General features: G+C 43.3%; 1 protein-coding gene across 1 annotated transcript; it reads right to left on the bottom strand.

Moving 5' to 3' along the window:
- Positions 1-350: 350 nt before the first annotated feature.
- Positions 351-20,453, bottom strand: pdcd5 (programmed cell death 5). Its single transcript, XM_041192725.1, has 6 exons — positions 20,278-20,453; positions 10,722-10,765; positions 10,165-10,226; positions 3,669-3,760; positions 2,258-2,329; positions 351-1,213 (listed from the first exon to the last, which is right to left on the bottom strand). The coding sequence occupies exons 1-6, from the start codon at positions 20,341-20,343 to the stop codon at positions 1,166-1,168; spliced, it is 384 nt and encodes a 127-aa protein (XP_041048659.1). The 5' UTR covers positions 20,344-20,453; the 3' UTR covers positions 351-1,165.
- Between the last annotated feature and the right edge of the window lie 664 nt (positions 20,454-21,117).

Raw genomic sequence — 21,117 nt, 5'->3', positions numbered from 1 at the left:
GGCAATGGTTTCGTGGTCATCAGACTTTTTAGAAAATATATTTCACCGTTCCTGGATTTGTTTTTGCACCATAACTTTTTAAAATATCTTGCTTCCTTGGAGTAAGGTTCAATTTTGCATTTGTACATACATTCTAAATAGCCATATGAATATTTCGACTGTGTTCTGAAGTCATATTTGACTCGAAACATTAATTGTTTCTCTCACCACAGATGTTACCAGACCTTCTTGAGTATTTCCAGCACTTTGTTTTTATTTCCGATTTCCCAAATCTGCAGTATTTTGCTTTAACTTTAGTGGATATTTCAACAATCTGTAACAATCAGTAATTTCAGACACCACCAACATAATTGCAATGAAGTACATCTTTATTATGTACTGGCAATGAGATTTGGACTAAATTTGGGAATTAATTTTTAAAAACAAAAACAAGCAAAGAAACAGTATTCTTTTAAATTAAAATTTCAAAATTATTTGCCATATAGTAACTCAAAACAAGAAGGGCAGATCCCACACTCCCAGCAAGGAGCACACCACGGGCCCACAGAGGTCCATGAACTGAATGTTGCAGGTGGTCTGCCAGCAATTTCCCATGAGTGTGGTGCTCACCAATCTAGAATTAGCCCTGAAGAGTAAAATTAAACAAAACACCAATACTCAGGTGTGCAAAACAAGTTGTATATTGCTTTTCGTGCACAATATCTCCAATTTACATGTCAACTGTTTGTTTTTGATATTCCACAATATCAGTAGCAGTTTAATTCAAACTTGATTGAAATGAAACTGGAGACTTCCTCCATTTAGACATTAATCAGAATTACCTGTACACATCTGTAGACAGCCTTAATGGCTGTTCTCAGCAATGAATGGGGTTAACCAGAGAAATTGTTTAAGATGGTCTTCAAAGTCTTTTCAAAAAGTCACTCTCAGGAGTAAATTTCCACACACAACCACCAGGAGATTCTATCCATGCTTTAAAAGCAGCATTTAGAACCACCAAGTTGTCAAGTGATTTGCTATTTCCACCCACAGATACAAAACTATAGAGAATTCTCTCAGTAAACAAGGGGAAAAATATCAAATACATCTGCTCATCCTCTGTCAGCACAGCTCTCTAGCTTTTATTCCCCTTATTATTAAATTAGTTTCTTTGGATGTTCAGAATTCAGTAATCGTCCTCTTCATCAGAATCCATTACTTTTCTTCTGTTGAACTGAAATACATAAGGACGTGAAAGTGTCAGTTTTTCCAAACATCTGTTTGCATAGTTCAATGTGTCTAGTTCAATTATACGAATCCAGTATCTTACACTCAAATCATCCTTCCAAGTACTTAACGCTCAGCTTTATATTCTCTAGGCTGCATTTCTATATATATATTCGTACTCTGAATACTGCAGATGTTTTAAGATCTGATTTAAGAGTTTTCATATTTATGCAAACATTCACTAAAAACAAGCAGTTCTAAAATTCTCTTTTAGTTTTGGTTTTCCTGACAAATCAGCAGTTGAACTCTGTTAAGCCCAGGGGGCTTCCACAGCATGAAGTAGACCTGTTATCAGGCATTGATTGGCACTTGATTCACTGTTTCAGGCTGTCTGGACCTAGTTAAGAAAAAAAATGCTCCTAATTGACCCAGTCAAGAAAAAAAAATGCTCCTAATCAACTAAATTCACATGCAATATTCCTTCTAAATTTTCTTTTACTGGGCAGGTTTCAAACTCCTCTGAGCATTACTTTTTTGTCCATGGAAGTTTGTATTTTAAGTCATGTCTTACATTACACGATAAAGTAATCCCGACAAAGTGACCAAGTTGTGAGTGGCCTGTTTACTTCATTCCACTTTACTCTGTAGCCCCATATGTCTCCATCTTAGAGGGAAGATTGTTCACTTTAATAGTGAGCAACGGACAAGTTCCAAATTTCTTTGGTAACAGAATATGTTTATTTTAGACTTAGATCCTCGTCCATGATATAGATGTATCGTTTGGACTGTACCCTTTGATTTTTATTTCTATACTATAAAACACAAACACTTTCCACAATTTCACCAAAATGGCTAGTTAAAGCATTTATTTTACTTTTATTTTCACTAGATGGTCATTTCTGTAGTACCACTGTAAATTACAATTAGAACTACATTGTTTTGCTAAAAAGTGAGACAGCAAGAATAGACTTGAAGCCATTAAAGAATTTAGAGCATAAATCATTAGGCAAGCCAACCCAAATCATGCCAACTACAATATATCTGCATTTACCTTGACAATAGTTTGCTTTCCCATTTGTTGGTTGACTTTCTCAAGGATTTCAATCAATCCTGATTCAGAAATCTAAAGACATAAATACAATAATGAAGTTTGATACATTTGTAATGGAGCTGGTTTCATTTCTTCTTTTCCGTGCTAGTGATGTTTGCATTTTAAAAAAAACGAACAGCAATACTTACAGAAAGCCACGACAGTCAGCCCCATCTACCTACTCAAATAAAGTCAGGACCTACTGAAAACTCAAGCAGCGATAAACTGTTAAAGAAAAGTATTAATTACTTCTTCATCTCCCTTCTTTGACAGTCTGCCATGTTTCGCATACCTTCCAAAACTAGCAAAGCATGCTAGTGAACATCACTCAGAGTACCAGCACGTTTGCTCAATGGCCAATTGTTAGGTGACACAGGTACAGGCTGGAGCAACCAGCCTTTTGATTTCCTTCCTGGCCATGGCATGGTTAGGCCTAATCTTTGGGGAACTATAGGCATGAGACCACACCCTATCATTCTGTGATGGAACACGGTGAATTGGAAGGTGTACTTCAAGAACTCTTGTAAAAGCACGTGCCATGTTCAATAAACACTAAAATTAAAAAACTGCAATGATGAGAACAGTTCTAATGACAAATATGTCCAATTAATGCAAAACAGTAAACATTTTCTAAATGAAAATTGTAATTTTAGAACAGAAGAAATGGTGGCCCCTCAAGCCTACTCCACCATTCTTTGACCTCTACTCCACCTTTCCGCATTAACTCCATATCCTTCAATTCCCTTAGTACCTAAAAACCCATCAATCTGTCTTTAATATACTCAACGAATGAGCATCCACAGCGTCTGGGATAGAGAATTCCAGATTCATAATCTTCAGAGTAAAGCAATTTCTCCTCATCTCAGTCCTAAATGGCCAATTCCTTGTTCTGGGATTCTGACCCCTCATTCTAGAATCTTCAGCCAAGGAAACATTCTCCCAGCATCAACCATGTCAAGCCCTATAATAATCTTACATGTTTCAATTAGATCACCTCTTATTCTTCTAAATTCTAGGGAATATAGGCTTAATATACTTAAAATCTCTCTTCACAGCACAATCCCCTCATCCCAGGAATCAGTCTAGCAAACCTTTGTTGCACTCTCTCTGAGGCAAGTATATCCATCCTTAGTAGGGAGACCGAAAATGTACGCAGTACTCCAGATCTCACTTATGCACGATATAAATGCAGTAACACTTCTTCACTTTTCTACTCCAACCTCTTCGCATCAAGAATAAAATAAAGCCTACCTTCCTGATTGCTTCCTATACCTGCATGTTAACTTTTTGTTTCTTCGCATTACAAAATATGATAAAGACTCGATTTTAACTGACAGAAGAGTTGGTTATATCCAAATTGACAATGTCTTACTTTTCCACCAAGCTGCCCAAATCTTGCCATCTGGATAAGGTAATTCTCCACTGATTTGGCTTTCTCAGGCTTCACTAGTGCCAAATTACTCACTGGGGATGAAAAAATATATAAACAATATGAAGCACACAGAAAACTTATTGAAGGAATACTTCAGGAAAGGCTAACTAAAAGCATTTTGCACACCTAGGCATTTTGTAAGATCAAAAGTTAAATTTAACTGCACCGGCACATTTAAAAAAATTTCCAATCATTATCCTGCTTAGTGGATGAATACAACCATTGTGTTGTTTCAATTTGTTTGTGCTGCCTAAGAAGTAAAAACAAACTGCCAGCTGGAAATGTTATTCACTGGCGGTACTATGTTTGCAAAACATCCAACTCAGCACCAGCACTTCACGTCACACAAACTACAAAGTTTAAAAAAAGATTTCTACAGGCAAGTTTCTTTTTAATTTTTGACCATGGAAAATTCTAGTTAATTCTCACTAAAATTGCTCACAAGATATCGTCCCTGGATTATGCCTGTTAATTAAAAGCTGTGCCATAGCATTTACAAGGTTAGAACACTAGCCTTTCCAGTTGTGACAGTACACAGACACCACCAGGTGGCAATAATGAGTTGATGGCACTTCTACTTTCATTAGCTAGTGTCAAATACCTGGTTACACTCAGCAGGTCAGGCAGCACCTGTGGAGAAAGAAACAGAGTTAACCTTTAGGTTCAATGACCTTTTGTCAGAACTGGAAAAAGCTAGAGATTTAACAGGTTTTAAAAAAGTACAGAGGGAGGAAAAGGGAAGAGATGACAAAAATAAAAGGGAACGTCTGTGATAAGGTGGAAGGCAGGAACAAAATTAAACAAAAAAAGGAATGATGGTGCAAGGTAAAAGGGGATGGTAATGAGACAAGTAAAGAAACAAAAAAGGTGTCTAGAGGCAGTATAAATGGGAATCACAGAGAACCCTGCCAATCAGCTGCCGTCCAAAAAAAACAGGAACAGAGTTTATGATCTGAAATTGTTGAACTCAACATTGAGCTCAGGAAGCTGTAAAGTGCCTACTTGATAAGTGAGCTGCTATTCCTCCAGCTTACATTGAGCTTCACTGAAACAGTGTAGGGCACTGAGATGAGTGGGAATGGAATAGAAAATTAATATGGTAGATGACGAGCTCAGAGTCACGCTTGTGGACTGAATGGAGGTGTTCCACAAAAACATCAGCCAATCTGCACCTGTGCCCAGTGTAGAGGAGGCCGCACACTACAGTACACTAAATTGAAAGGACAAGTAAACTGTAGTTTCATCTGGAAAGTGTATTTGAGACCATGGTTGATGGAAGGGAGGAGGCAAAATGGCAAGTGTTGCATCTCCTGCACTTGCATGGAAAGGTGCCTTGGAAGGGGTGACTGAGAAGTGAACCGCAGTGTGACTGAGGGAATGGTTTCTTTCAAATGCTAAAAGGACACAGGGGAGGGAAGATGAGTTTGGTGGTGGCATCATGCTAGAGGTGGTGGAAAAATTGTGCAGGATGATAATGTTGAATGTGGAGGCTGGTGGGTGGAAGATGAGGACAAGGAGAACACTTTTCTGGCTCTAGGTTGGCGTGAGTGGGTGACAGCAGAAGTACAACAAATGGAATTGACATTGTTGAGAACCCTGCCAATCACGCTGGAGGGGAATCCTCGATTTGAGGAAAAAGGAAGACACAAAGGCAGTACTGGTATGGAAGGTGGAATTGTCCAATCAGGAAGGAGAAATAAGAAGAAGAGGGTAGAGTCCTTCCAAGAAATGGGGGGGGGGGGGGAGAGAGAGAGAGAGAAAGGAAGACTAGTTAAGGAACAGTTGGGGTCAGTGGGTTTATTTTTCTTTTATTCATTTACAGGATGTGAGTGTTGCTGGCTAGGCCAGCATTTATTGCCCATCCCCAATTGTCCTTGAGAAGGTTGGGTGAGCTGCCTTCTTGAACTACTGCAGTCCATGTGGTGTAGATACATCCACAGTACTGTTAGGGAGGGAGTTCCAGGATTTTGACCAAGTAACAGTGAAAGAACGGTGATATATTTCCAAGTCAGGATGGTGGGTGGCTTGGAGGGGAACTTCCAGGTGGTGGCGTTCCCAAGTATTTGCTGCCCTTGTCCTTCTACATGGCAGTGGTCTTGTGTTTGGAAGATGCTGCCTAAGGAGCCTTGGTGAGTTTCTGCAATGCATCTTGTAAATGGTACACACTGCTGCCACTGTTCGTCAGTGGTGGAGGGAGTGAATGTTTGTGGATGGGGTGCCAATCAAGCGGACTGCTTTGTCCTTCATAGCTGATGCTGGTTGATAGCAAACACCCAGACATGGAGAAAGAGAAGTTGCGGAAAGGAAGGAAAGAGTCAAAGATGGGTCATGTGAGGGGAGAGGGAGGGGTGAAATTGGATGCAAAGTTGATTAAATTTTCCATTTCTGGGCAACTGCAGGGAACAGCACCAACACAGTCATCAATGTACTGGAAAAAGGTGAGGAAGAGCACCTGAATAGGACTGGAACAAAGACTGGATCCCACGCCAAGGCAGGCATAGTTAGGAACCATACAAGTTTCCAATAACAACACCGTTGGTTTGGAGGAAGTGAGAGGAATCATTGGACAAGTTGCTCAATGCAAGAACAAGTTCAGCCAGACCGAGGAGGGTGGTGGTGGACGGGGACTGGTTGGTCTTTGTTTAAGAAAGAAGTGGAGGGCCTTCAGACCGTCCCAGTGGGGAGTGAAAGTGTAGAGTGACTATGGTGAAAAGGAGATGATTAGGGCCAAGGATACTGGAAACTGTTAAAATGCCAGTGGGTGTCAGAAGAGATGTAGGTGGGAACAGACTGGTCAAGGACAGAACAAGTAGAATCTAGATACGAAGAAATAATTTCTGTAGGACAAGAACAGGCTGAAACAATGGGTCCAGCAGAGCAACTCCATTTGTAGTTCCTGGGAAGGAGGTGGAAGTGGGCTGTGTCAGGTTGGGGCCTACGAGGTTGAAGGGTGTGGAGGGAAGACTTCCAGAGTAGATTAAATTAATGATAGACCTGGAGACAACGGCTTGATCGTTCAGTGGTGGGGTCATAGTCCTGGGGGAGGTAGGAAGAGTTTTTAGACAGTTGCCATTCAGTCTTTGCTGGGTACAGTGCCATCCTTGTCAACAGGTTTAATGACATCATCTGAAGTGGACCTCAGAGAATATGGTGTTGGCAGCTCAGAGAGCGATTGATTAGAGTGAGTGAGGGGAACAGAGAATTTGAGACTGCTGATACCATGTGGCAGTTCCCAAAGAAAAGATCTAGAGAGCATAAGAGGCCCAGAAGAAGGGGAATTGTGAAGATGGGAGAAAAGGCTCTGCTCTGCATGATAGTGGTCAGAGTGGGTGTGGAGGCAAAGTGACAGACGGAGGCCTCAGCACCATTCCGAGCTTGAAGTTCATTGAGGTGGGGACCTAGAGTTTCTGATATGTCTTCCTTTTACCTCAACTTGGATTCCTCTCCAGTGTGGTTGATGGGTCTTGACCGTGTCCATACCATATCTCGCATTTCCGCTCACCCGTTCCCCTCCGTTCCGAGAACCATGATAGGGTTCCCTTACACAACCTCCAGATTTAATGCATTATTCTCCGTCATTTCCATCACCTCTAGTGTGATTACCACCAAACACATCTTCCCTGTCTCTTTCAGCGTTCTGAAGGGATCATTCACTCTGCAATACTCTGGTCTGCTCCTTAATCACTCCCAATACACCCTCCCTTCCTAAGCAAATGCAGAAGATGCAACACCTGCCCTTTCACCTTCTCCCTACCCACATTCCAGGGTCCTAAAACCTCCTTCCAGGTGAAGTAGCAATTTGCTTGTACTTTTATTCATTTTGTACAATGCACCTCTGTTCAGACCATAAATATGACTCTGAGCTTTGGGTCACCTGACATTTTCATTTCTGCCACTCCCACTCTGACCTTTCTGTCCTTCTTTCAATGAAGCTCAAATAAGCACAAGGAACAGCACTTCATTTCTCAGTTGGATATTTTACACTTCTGGGCTCAACACCACATTCAATATCATTGTCTCTGCTCCCATTTTTTTGGGGGGGAACAGCAATTCTGCTATTCCCATTTAAAGATCCTTTGTTTCTTTATTTGTTCCATTACCATCTCCTTTTGACTTGAATTATCATCATTTTGTCATTTAATCCCTCTTGGTTTCCATCCTATCACCAACCCTTCCTCTTGTTCTTTCCTTCCCTGCACCTATACTTACTTAAAACCTGTTACATCTCCAACTTTTTCCAGTTCCAGTTCCAAGGAAAGGTCATCAACTTGAAGTATTAACTCTATTTCTCTCTGCTGCCTGACCTGCTGAATATTTCCAGCATTTGTTTCAGATTTCCAGCATCAGTAAGATTTTGCTTCATTACCAAACACCTATTCAATGGTGTTTGTTCACCAGCAGCTGTGATCTAGTGCAAAAAACTGGATTACAGTGACATTGGTAATAAAATGAATTAACTTCTAGAGCCATTATTTAAACATGTTGTCATGGCAATCACCAAATATATCCATCATTATTAGCATTTATGCAATGCTGAGCGATAAGAAGAATTTTAACAAGAATTTTTGGGTACAGGAATCCAGTGCAGTTCATTGAGCGTAGGGGTGCTGCAAGGGCAGGACATGGTGTAGGAAAGGATATGGGCAGCAGAGTTTTAGTTGAACTGATATTTCCAGATGGTGGTGAACTGACCAGGGAGATTTTGAAGAGTTGAATCTATAAGTGACAAAGGCATAGATGCATGTTTCAGCAGCAGATGGGCTGAGGCAGGGAGAAAGGTGGGCAGAGTGGGTGGCATTTGCGAAAGAGAGATAATGGAGCCAGAAGTTCAGATTTGGGTCAAATAGTGTCACTGAGGATGCAAACAGCTTGAGATAAAGGCTGGAGGATCAGTCAAATTGGTGACAATGGTACAGAATTTGTGGCAACCTTCAAAAGCAAAGGCTTCTGTCTTCCCAATGTTTAAATGGAGGAAATTGTGGGCTATCCATAACTGGACAGGGACAAGCCACCTGACAACACAGAGGGTGGTAAAGAAGTTTTTGAAAGGTTAAATTTGCTGGTCAGCTTACACGTGGAACCCAACCCTATATCTTTAGACGATGTTGCCAAAGATGCAGACAAACAAGAGGAGGCAAAGGTTCCTTAGGGAACTCCCGAGGTAATGGTGTAGTAGCCAGAAGAGAGGTCCCTACTGGAAATGCTCAGATTAATAAAAATGGAAATAGGCAAGGACAGTCTACTAAGCTGGACAACAGAAGAACAACAACAGAAGAGAAGCATTAAAGAAAAATGTTGTGGTCAACTATGGCAAAGGCTACAAAGAGGTTGAGGAGGATGAGAAGGAAAAAGCACAGAAAGAATGTAATTTGTGATTTAAGTTAGTGTTGTGGATGGCAACCTGAATGGAAGGACTCAAACATAGAGATGCAAGAAAGGCAGACAAAATGGAGACAAAAACACATTCAAGGACTTGAGAGGAAAGGGAGGTTGAAGTCGCTGCAGTAGTTTGTGTGAGAAGGTCAAAAGATGTTTTGCTTTTGATTATGGCTGATTTGAAAAGGAGGGTATAGTACCTAAGGAGACAAAACTGCTTGCAGTGTCTGATAAAAAGTCTGGAGTTGTCTTTGTATTCTAGGTGATCCTCCAATGATGCATGATAGGAGGAAGATTAGGGTATGCAGAGCTTGAACTGGTCCAGTCAGATCCATGCAACGGACGGCTAAATCAATTCAGCTCCAGATACACTGAAGTCTGCACCCTTAAACTTGAGGGAGTGAAGATGAGCATCCTACCAAAGTGAAAGTCCAGGATGGGCAAGAATAACAGTTGTTGGGCACAAGGGTTTCAAAGGTGGAGGTGAGGGAGTGACTGATCTGATTAATGGCTGTATAAGTATTGTGTTGAATGCAGGGTCAAACTACCAACTGTTAGCCTTTGAAGTACAGCTATAAGTGGGATGGGAGAGTTTATTCCTCAAAAGGTGAATACAGAAGCAAGTGGAGTTGAAAGAAGGTAGGGAGATGTGAATAAGGAATACAAGGAAATGGTAAAGAGGCCATGTGAGATGAGAAGATTGAGGGGGTAGCTGTGAATATAATAAGAAAATTTATAAAGAGATGGTTTAGAGAAGTGAAATCAGAAGAGAAGGCAAGGGAGCAGAGACTGAGGATGAGTTGTCAGAGCAGGATGAGGGAGGAAAGGAGGAGGATATCTTGATGAGAAACTGAGGGTGTGGTTCTTTCCTATAGAGTTTATGTTACTCCTGCTTCTAGCGAATTTTGACCAACATAATACTTTAATCAATACACTTTATTTAGTACATGGTAATCATTTTCTTTCATCAATGCCAATTAGTTTAAAGATCTTACAATCCATTAAGTGACTTTCTACCTTGTTTCTAATTAGAGTTGGAATGTAGTTTTCTGTTACTCACATCTGGCACGAGCAGATTGATCTAAAACCTGAGCAAGAATACTGTTCCTCATTTCTGATTCCCTGCAATCACAATTTGCTCACATTAATGAGGCATAAATAAGAATAAGCAGTATTGCATTGCTTCCAATAAAGTCAAAAGTAAGAAAATAACATCAATGTTACTTAAGAAGGACTGCAGCAGTTTTTCTGTACAAGGATCAAAACGTGTACTTAAAGTAGTCAAAATAATCTGAATTACTGACATGTTCTGCTGTAAATTCTCAAAGAAACAAATTCAAATATAGGATAATACAATGGTATTAATACACCAGGGAACAACTTACAGCATTTTCACACTTGGCAGTGTCGAATTGCCAAATCTATCAGACCAAGAAGTTTTCTACTTGGAGGAAATACAAATGCAGAGGGCATGCCATCCCCTTTTACTTACACACCCTTCTTTCCTCCACAGTAGCCATTTACAAATAGACAATTGATAAACTTCTGTTGAGAGTGGCAAATGGCAAACAGTAAATAATGCGATAAGTTTTATTTTAGAATAGTTGGCATCCTTACCGCTGTTTCGCCTCTTGCTGGTTCTGCTGATCATCGGGTGCATCCTGAATGTAGGTAAGATAAGTAAATTTAGCAGATTATGACATTTGTTTACAAATGCTAGCTGATTTAAAACATGATTACTCAGTAACCTTGCAATCCTTCAATTCCACGATTGTGTCATGACATAACACAGGTCTGTTATACAAATTGACTGTTTTCATCTATCAAATGAATTGTAAATGGCAACAATCAGTATTGATAAGTGACAAATGTATTTTAAAACCCTGCATAACTTCAAATGATCACTGGCCAAAAAAGTAAGCAGAGAGTTACTCAATCTGTGGAAAACTACTATACATTAGGTAGCGTAGGTAACAGATTTAACTGAAAAGTAATCTTAGTCTATTAAAGGTGATTACCTTTGCTACTGAAGGTGGGTAGTGGTAATGTTTTCGCCTGTTAGTCTGTAAACAATGTATCTTGAAAACTAATGGACAGATCTCAATAAAACTTGTTAATCAATAGGATATGACCCAAGTAAAAACAGATTAGATTTTAATGAAGATGTAGATCTGGATCCTGGGATTTTTTAACAGTCCATTAGCAATGGGGAATAGGGTGAATTTTTAGAATGGTGTGGGTTGTTTTATTTAGAATGTTCTGTTTTAGAATATTGTGGATTGTCTCAGCTGCTGTGATGCAATTTGTCACAGTTGTCAACATGAGCAGAGTTTTCAGAGCAGGTTGTTAGATGCAGATTGGCCTGATTCACTGCCTTAGTGAGATGAAAATTCTTCATAAAAAGATTTATTTTCATCTTTGTACTTTTTTATAATTAATTCATGGGATGTGGGAGTGACTGGCTAGCCCAGCATTTATTGCACATCCCTAATTGCCCTCGAAAAGGTGTGGTGAGATGCCTTCTTGAACAGCTGCAATCCATGTAGGTATATCCACAGTGCTGCTAGGGAAGGAGTTCCAGGATTTTGACCCAGCAACAGTGAAGGAACAGCGATATAGTTCCAGGTCGGGATGGTGAATGGCTTGGAGGGGAACTTACAGGTGGTCTGTTCTTGTCCTTCTAGATGGTGGCGGTCATGAGTTTGGAAGGTGCTGTCTAAAGAGCCTTAGAGAGTTCCTGCAGTGCATCTTGTACATGGTACACACTGCTGCCACTGTACTTTGGTAGTGGAGGGAGTGAATGTTTGTGGATGGGTGCCAATCAAGCGGGCCACTTTGGCCTGGATGGTGTTGAGCTTTGACTGTTGTTGGAGCTGGACTCATCCAGGCAAGTAGAGAGTATTTCATCACACTCCTGACTTGTGCCATGTAGGCGGTGGACATGGTTTGGGGATTCAGGAGGTGAGTTACTTGCCGCAGGATTCCTAGCTTCGGACCTGCTCTTGTAGCCACAGTATTTGTAAAGCTAGTCTGGTTCAGTTTCTGGTCAATGGTAATTCCCAGGATGTTGATAGTAGGGGGTTCAACGATGGTAATGCCGTTGAATGTCATGGGGCAATGGTTAGATTCTCTCTTTTTGGAGATGTCATTGCCTGGCATTTGTGTGGCACGAATGTTACTTGCCACCTGTCAGCCCAAGCCTGGATATTGACCAGGCCTTGCTGCATTTGGACATGGACTGCTTCAGTATCTGAGGAGTCGTGAATGGTGCTGAACATTGTGCAGTCCATAAGACATAGGAGCAGAAATTAGGCCAATCATCCCATCGAGTCTGCTCCGCCATTCAATCATGGCTGAGAAGTTTCTCAACCCCATTCTCCCACTTTCTCCCCGTAGCCTTTGATCCCCTTACCAATCAAGAACCTATCTATCTTGGTCTTAAATACACTCAATGACCTGGCCTCCACAGCCTTCTGTGGCAATGAATTCCATAGATTCACCACTCTCTGGCTAAAGAAGTTTCCCCTCATCTCTGTTCTAAAAGGTCTTCCCTTTACTCTGAGGCTGTGCCCTCGGGTCCTAGTCTCTCCTACTAATGGAAACACCTTCCTCACGTCCACTCTATCCAGGCCTTTCAGTATACTGTAAGTTTCAATCAGATCCCCCCTCATCCTTCTAAACTCCAAGTACAGACCCAGAGTCCTCAAGCGTTCCTCATATGTTAAGCCTTTCATTCCTGGGATTGTTCTCGTGAACCTCCTCTGGTCCCTCTCCAGGGCCAGCACATCCTTCCTGAGATACGGGGCTCAAAACTGCTCACAATATTCTAAATGTGGTCTGACCAGAGCCTTAGAAAGCCTCAGCAGCACATCCCTGCTTTTATATTCTAGTCCTGTCGAAATAAATACCAACATTGCATTTGCCTTCCTAACTACTGACTCAACTTGCAAGTTAATCTTAAGAGAATCCTGGACTAGGACTCCCAAGTCCCTTTCCACTCCAGATTTCTGAATTCTCTCCCCATTTAGAAAATAGTCTATGCCTCTATTCTTCCTACCAAAGTGCATGACCTCACACTTCCCCACGTTGTATTCCATCTGCCACTTCTTTGCCCATTCTCCTAACCTGTCCTTCTGCAGCCTCCCCGCCTCCTCAATACCACCTGTCCCTTCACCTATCTTTGTATCATCTGCAAACTTAGCCAGGATGCCGTCAGTTCCTTCATCAAGAACATTAATGTATAAAGTGAAAAGTTGTGGTCCCAACACTGACCTCTGCGGAACTCCACTAGTCACCGGCCGCCATCCTGAGAAGGACCCCTTATCCTCACTCTCTGCCTCCTGCCGGACAGCCAATCTTCTATCCATGCTAATACCTTGACTCTAACGCCATGGGCTCATATTTTACCGAGCAGCCTCTTGTCAAAGGTCTCCTGGAAGTCCAAGTAGATAACATCCATTGGCTCTCCTTTGTCTAACCTACTCATTACCTCCTCAAAAAAATTCTAACAGATTTGTCAGGCATGACCTCCCCTTGATGAAAACATGCTGACTTTGCCCGATTTTACCATGCACTTCCAAGTATTCTGAAATCTCATCCTTAATAACGGACTCTAAAATCTTACCAATGACCAAGGTCAGACTAATTGGCCTGTAATTTCCCGTCTTTTGCCTCACTCCCTTCTTAAACAGTGGGGTTATATTAACGATTTTCCTGTCCTCTGGGACCCTCCCTGACTCCAGTGATTCCTGAAAGATCACCACTAACGCCTCCACTATCTCTTCAGCTATCTCCTTCAGAACTCTGGGGTGCAATCCATCTGGTCCAGGTGATTTATCCACCTTCAGACCTTTCAGTTCTCCTAGCACCTCCTCCTTGGTAATGGCCACTCTTGAACTATAGGGATGTTACTTGTGTCTTCTACCGCGAAGACTGACACAAAGTACCTATTCAATTCCTCCGCCATTTCTTTGTTCCCCACTACTTCTCCAGCGTCATTTTCCAGCGGCCCAATGTACACTTTTGCCTCTCTCTTACCCTTTATATATCTAAAAAAAACTCTTGCAATCTTCTTTTATATTACTGGCTAGTTTACCCTCATATTTAATCTTCTCCCTCCTTATTTCTTTTTTAGTTGTCCTCTGTTGGTCTTTGTAGGCTTCCCAATCCCCTGGTTTCCCACTGCTCTTCGCCGCATTGTATGCTTTCTCTTTAGCTTTTATGCTGTCCCTGACTTCCCTTGTCAGCCATGGTTGCCTTGTCCTCCCTTTTATTATGCTTCTTCTTCCTAGAGATGAATTTTTGCTGTGTCTCCCAAATTACTCCCAGAAACTCCTGCCATTGCTGTTCCACTGTCTTTCCTGCTAGGCTCATCTCCAAGTCAATTCTGGCCAGCTCCTCCCTCATGCCTCTGTAGTTACTTTTATTCAACTGTAATACCGTTATATCTGATTCCAGCTTTTTCCTCTCAAATTGCAGGGTAAATTTGATCATATTATGGTCATATTAAGGGTTCCTTCACCTTAAGCTCCCTTATCAAATCTGCCTCATTACACATCACTAAATCTAGAATTGCCTGTTCCCTAGTGGGCTCCACCACAAGCTGCTCCAAAAAGCCATTTCGTAAACATTCCACAAATTCCGTTTCTTGGGATCCACTACCAACCTGATTTTCCCAGTCTACCTGTACATTGAAATCCCCCATGATCACTGTAACCTTGCCTTTCTTACACACATTTTCTATCTCCTGGGGTATCTTGTGCCCCACATCTTGACTACTGTTCGGAGGCCTGTACATAACTTCCATTATGGTTTTTTTACCTTTGCAGTTCCTCAACTCTACCCACACATATTCTACATCATCTGACCCTACATCATTTCTTGATATCGATTTAATTTCATTTCTTACTAACGAAGCAACCCCACCCCCTCTGCCAACATGCCTATCTTTTCGATAGGATGTATATCCTTGGATATTTAGGTCCCAGTCCTGATCCCCTTACAGCCATGTCTCCGTAATGCCCACCACATCATACCTGCCAATTTCAATCTGCACCACAAGCTCATTTAGTTTATTTCATATACTGCGTGCATTCAGATACAACACCTTCAGTCCTGTATTTCCTGACCCTTTCTCACTGTCATCCCTTTATCTGATGTGCATGAAGTTAGATTCCTAGTCCTTTCCAAACACTCTTTCCTATTTTGTGTTCTGGAGACTTTAATAGCCTCTCCTGGGCTCTCCTTTCTTTTCAGTTTTTTCATAATTTCCCATGAAGTTGAATCCACCCCGCCACATGCTAACCTGCTGCTTTGTTTCCCATTAGTCATGCTTCTTGGAGTTTTATCCTTCCCTCCCCCACACTTTCTAGTTTAAAGTCTTGTTGATCACTCTATTTACCCTTTTCGCTAGAACATTGGTCCCAGATCGGTTCAGGTGGAGACCGTCCCAACAGTACAGATCCCTCCTGTTCTAATACTGATGCCAGTGACCCACGAAATGAAACCCCTCTTTCCCACACCAGGTGTTTACTTCCCTTATTCTCATGTCCCTATGCCAATTTGCATATGGCTTGGGTAGTAATCCAGAGATTATAACCCTTGAGGACCTGTTCTTTAATTTAGTTCCTAGTTCCTGATAATCCTCAAACAGGTCCTCTTTCCTAGTCTTACCTATGTTATTTGCCCCGACGTGGACCACAACAACTGGATCCTCCCCCTCCTTCTCTGATATCCTTTCAAGCCTGTCAGCAATGTCCCTCACCCTTGCACCGGGCAGGCAACATACCATGTGGGACTCTCAATCCTGCTTACAAAGGAAGCTGTCAATTCCCCTATAGAATTCCCTACAACTACCACTTGTCTTTTTGCTCCCCCCTCTTGAATGGCCTCCTGGGCAGTGTTTTTTTTTTTCAAATTTGGTGCAGATTTCCTACCAACCAATCAAGTCACAGCTTTCCTGTGATATCCCTTTTTCAGTTTTGGCTTCAGTTACTCTGTGCCCTGAGGTCACCGCTCTGGTGCTCCTCCCTCCAAGTCTGCTCCCAGGATTACTCACCAATCAGCTACCTTTTCTTTAAAATCCACTTTCAGAAGAGTGTTCCTTGCAGGTCTGGTGCACTCCTGAAGGCACTGCCTCTTCCTCTCTCTCTCTTTTTTTTAGGTTTGAGGGAGGGAGGGAGAGATGGAAACACTACAGCAATGTAATGTTCGGGGCTATTCTGTTCTTTGAGTGGGTCCTCCTCGATTCCCTCCTGAGTTGCGGTGGCTGCGATGACTTCTCCCAGAATGCTTCAGTCACTTCTCACCAGCGCCCTCTGTTGGATGCCCTTCCTCCTGTTGAGTGCAAGAGTCCTCCTCGGTTCCCTCCTGAGTTGCGGTGGCTGCGATGATTTCTCCCAGAATGCTTCAGTCACTTCTCACCAGCACCCTCTGTTGGATGCCCCTCCTCCTGTTGCGTGCAAGAGTCCTTCTCCTTGGTTCCCTCCTGAGTCGCGGTGGCTGCGATGACTTCTTCCAGAATACTTCAGTCACTTCTCACCAACGCCCTCTGTTGGATCAATCATCAGTGAACATCCCCTCTTCTGACCCTTTGATGGAAGGGAGATCATTGATGAAGCAGCTGAAGGTGATGGGGCCGGGGATACAACCTGAGGAACTCCTACATTGAAGTCCTGGAACTGAGATGACTGACCTCCAACAGCCACAACCATCTTCCTTTGTGCTAGGTATGACTCCAACCAGCAGAGAGTTTTCCCCGATTCCCATTGACTCCAGTTTTGTTAGGGCTCCTTGATGTCACACTCGGTCAAATGCTGCCTTGATGTCAAGGGCTGTCACTCTCACCTCACCTCTGGAGTTCAGCTCTTTTGTCCATGTTTAAACCAAGGCTGTAATGAGGCCAGGAGCAGAATGGCCCTGACAGAACCCAAACTGTGCATCAGTGAGCAGATTATTTCTAAGTGCCGCTTGATAGCACTGTTGATAACCCTGTCACTTTATGGGACAGGACATACCCGAGCAATTTTTCCACATTGCCAGGTAGATGTCAGTGTTGTAGCTGTACTGAAACAGCTGGGCTAGGGGCATGGTAAGTCTTCAGTACAATTGCTGGAATATCAAGGCCCATAGCCTTTGCAGGATCCAGTGCCCTTAGTTGTTTCTTGATATCACATGGAGGGAATTGAATTGGCTGAAGACTGACATCTGTGATGCTAGGGACCTCCGGAGGAGGCCGAGATGGATCATCCACTCAGCATTTCCGGCTGAAGATTGTAGCAAATGTTTCAGCCTTATCTTTTGCAGTGATGTGCTGGGCTCCCTCATCAATGAGGATGGGGATATTTGTGGAGCCCGCTCCTCCAGTTAATTATTAAATTTTCCATCACCATTCACGACTGGATGTGGCAGGACTGCATAGCTTAGATCTAATCCATTGGTTGTGGGATTGCTTAGCTCTGTCTATTGCATGCTGCTTACATTGTTTGGCACACAAGTAGTCCTGAGTTGCAGCTTCACCAGGTTGACACCTCATTTTATGCCTAGTGCTGCTCCTGGAATGCCCTCCTGGTCTCTTCATTGAACCAGGGTTGGTTCCCTGACTTGGTGATAATGGTAGAGTGGAGGATATATCAGGCCATGAGGTTACAGATTGTGGTTGAGTATAATTCTGCTGCTGATAGCCCACAGAGCCTCATGGGTGCCCAATCTCAAGTTGCTAGATCTGTTCAAAATCCATCAACTCAGCACGGTGGTAGTGCCACACGATATAATGGAGAGCATCCTCAATGTGAAGGTGGGACTTCATCTCCACAAGGACTCCTACTGATGCTGGGATGGACAGGTACATCTGCGGCAGGCAGATTGGTGAGGATGAGGTCAAGTATGTTGCGCACTCTTGTTGGTTCTCTCACCACCTCCCACAGACCCAGTCTAGCAGCTATGTCATTTTGGACTTGGCCAGCTCTGTCAGTGGCGGTGCTATCAAGCCACTGTTGGTGAAAGACATTGAAATCCCCTACCCAGAGTACATTCTGCACCGTTACCACTCTCGTGCTTCCTCCAAGTAGTGTTCAACATGGAGGAGCACTGATTCATCAGCTGGGGGTGGGAGGCATCTGCTAATCAGCAGGGGGTTTCCTTGCCCATGATGCCATGAGACTCACAAGGCAACTCCCTCCCACCTGTATACCACTGATGATGCTGGCGTCTGGGACATTATCTGTAAAGTATGATTCTGTGAGTATGACTATGTCAAACTGTTGCTTGACTAGTCTGTGAGACAGCTCTCCCAATTTTGCCACTAGCCCCTAGATGTTAGTAAGCAGGGCTTTGCAGGGTCAATAGGACTGAGTTAGCCGTTGTAGTTTCCGGTGCGTAAGTCAATGCCGAGTAGTCTGTCCGCTTTGTAATAATCGTAGCTTGCTAGGCTATTTCAGGGGGCACGTAAGGACATTACTATTGGCAGGTAGGGACTGCAGATTTCATTAAAGAATATTAGTGAACCAGATGAGTTTTTACCATCGTGGTCATCATTAGCTTTTAATTCCAAATTTTTATTGAATTCAAATTCCACCATCTGCCGTGGTGGGATTCAAACCCCAGTCCCCAGAGCATTAGCGTGGGTCTCTGGATTACTAGTCAAATGACAATACCACTACGCCACCACCTCCCCCTATTACTAACAGGGCATCAACCAGGCAGGGATAAATATAGCTGCGTAATTGTAATAATGTTGAGTTAATACAGTATGGCAAAGGCATGCTGTGTGCCCTCTTCGCTTGTTCCTTTTGGAATGCTAATTTCAACTTCTGCTTAAGACTGACCCAGATTACACACTGTTTTAATATACTTCAGCTAGTGCCTCAGCATTACATTTAAACTCAGCCTTATTCAGAGTTTAATGATTTTACTTTGCAGCTCAGAGATGGCAGGACAGATGATCCACCTCCATCCCCAGCTTTCTCTAATTTTACCACCAACCCAATCCATAAATAATTTCTTGTCTACGACAACTGGCAATCACACCATTTACATCAATCTTCCATTTCAACTCATAGCCAAGTGGTTCTGATGAAAGGTCATCGACCTGAAATGTTAATTCTCTCTACAAATGCTGCTGGACGTGCTGTTTCCAGCATTTTCTATTTTTATTTTGCCGACAGAAGTGCCTGACTGCTCCTACAGGTAGGAATGAGGCATCACGGTTTAAATTGTTCACTTTCTGGGCTAGAGAATGACTGGCATTGCAGCAACATACATCTGACCATCAAAAAGCATACTTGTGCTGTTTAGTCGAGGCCTTTACTTTCCATGGTGAGTTTTTGCGAGGCAAGTGATGGAGCAAATGGTCCAGCAAACTGCAATTTGCATTTCACCAGGTATCTCTTGCTCACTCCAAGTTGCTGAATAGTTTACACATTAATTGGTGGGCCCTGTTAAACATATTTTGGACAGCAAAACAAGGGCCATAAACAATGCTAAATTTACCAAAAATTCTGGGTTGCACTTCTGAAAAGGGATTTTTTTCTAACTGTGCATCCATTGCAAGCATTCCAACAAACTGGCCATAAAATATATTTTTGAGCAGTCAACGTGCAGATATATGACAGCTGGAATATTTCCTGGCTGTGGTGTTAAGGTGAAAACATGCAGAGTTTCTACAGCGTGCAGCAAACGAACTACAACCACTCTCCCAGCCAGTTTCCTGGAACATGAATGGGATACCCCTCCCCCTCCCGAATAGCAAACTCGCATATCAAGGATGGATGGCTACGGGCGACGTAGTGGGACGGTGTCAATGGACTTATAGCCCAGGAAGGAGTTAAAATCAAATCAAAGAGAAACGTGGCTGAATGAAATTTAACTGACAAATATGCAGCCAGCCTGGATGTGATGGGGGCTACAGGCCCTCTGTAAATCAGGGAGCTCCGGCTCACTTCCCTCGCCTCTCTATTCTCCACAGCCCGGACTGAAGTGAAGCGGTGCGAGGCTCGCTGCAGCGGCCAGCTTAACAGTCAGTCTGGCCGTCCGCCCACCTCCCCACCCCACCCCTCCCCGGGGGTCTCCAGGCTCTGGTCACGCCGATCGGCCTATTATTGAGCCAGGCCGGCCGGCCCTCCCTCCCTCCACTGCGGCCACCACAGCCCCGCTCTCTTCAGGTGCGCGGCCTTACCCCGCGCTGAGCCCGCAACTCAGCGAGTCTCTGGCGCCGAATCGACTCCAATTCCTGATCCTCCATCGCGGAAAGGCCTCCGTCCGGTTAAAAATGCAGAAACACACCTAACACCAATAAACCCGCAGCGCCGCCAGCGGGAATTAAATGAACGGCACAGTCCCTCCGCCGACAGCGGGAATTAATTGAACCACACAGCCCCTCCGCCGACAGCGCCGCCAGCGGGAATTACTTGAACCACACAGCCCTCCGCCGACAGCGCCGCCAGCGGGAATTAATTGAACCACACAGCCCTCCGCTGACAGCGTCGCCAGCGGGAAGTTGGAGAACAGCACCGCCTTCCGGCAACAGCGGGAACTAATGGAACCGCATCGCCCTCAGCTGACAGCGCCGCCAGCGGGAACTGTCTAGCCTCAACTAAACTGCCCTTTACCCGCAGCAGGCATTGTACTGTACTGCTAAATGATAAAAACAAACAACTGCGGATGCTGGAAATCCAAAACAAAAACGGAATTACCTGGAAAAACTCAGCAGGTCTGGCAGCATCGGCGGAGAAGAAAAGAGTTGACGTTTCGAGTCCTCATGACCCTTCAACAGAACTGAGTGAATCTAAGGAGAGGGGTGAAATCTTGTCGCAGAGGAACAAAACTTCTTCAAGCATCCGCAGTTTTTTGTTTTTATCTCTTTGTTCAATTGACTGCCACTCCTCTTCAAGGAATGCCTTTTTTCCAATAAATTATAAAGATTTTCCTTTTCCCATCTATTTCCATTATTAAAAAAAACCCCACTAGAGCTATACCTTGAGTGCCCTACCATCCATTCTTAATTAGCACATTCGTT

The sequence above is a fragment of the Carcharodon carcharias genome, chromosome 7 (assembly GCF_017639515.1).
Source record: "Carcharodon carcharias isolate sCarCar2 chromosome 7, sCarCar2.pri, whole genome shotgun sequence".
NCBI lineage: Eukaryota > Metazoa > Chordata > Chondrichthyes > Lamniformes > Lamnidae > Carcharodon > Carcharodon carcharias.
Note: the sequence above shows the minus strand (reverse complement) of the source record. Positions and strands in the feature narration are given on the sequence as shown.

Excerpts from the sequence above, each read along its gene's own strand:
- pdcd5 (XM_041192725.1), bottom strand. The coding sequence starts at position 20,343 with ATGGAGGATCAGGAATTGGAGTCGATTCGGCGCCAGAGACTCGCTGAG. Across the intron at positions 3,761-10,164 it reads TCAATCTGCTCGTGCCAGAT|TGAGTAATTTGGCACTAGTG; the intron begins GTGAGTAACAGA and ends TTTCATCCCCAG. Across the intron at positions 1,214-2,257 it reads GAAAGCAAACTATTGTCAAG|TTCAACAGAAGAAAAGTAAT; the intron begins GTAAATGCAGAT and ends TATGTATTTCAG.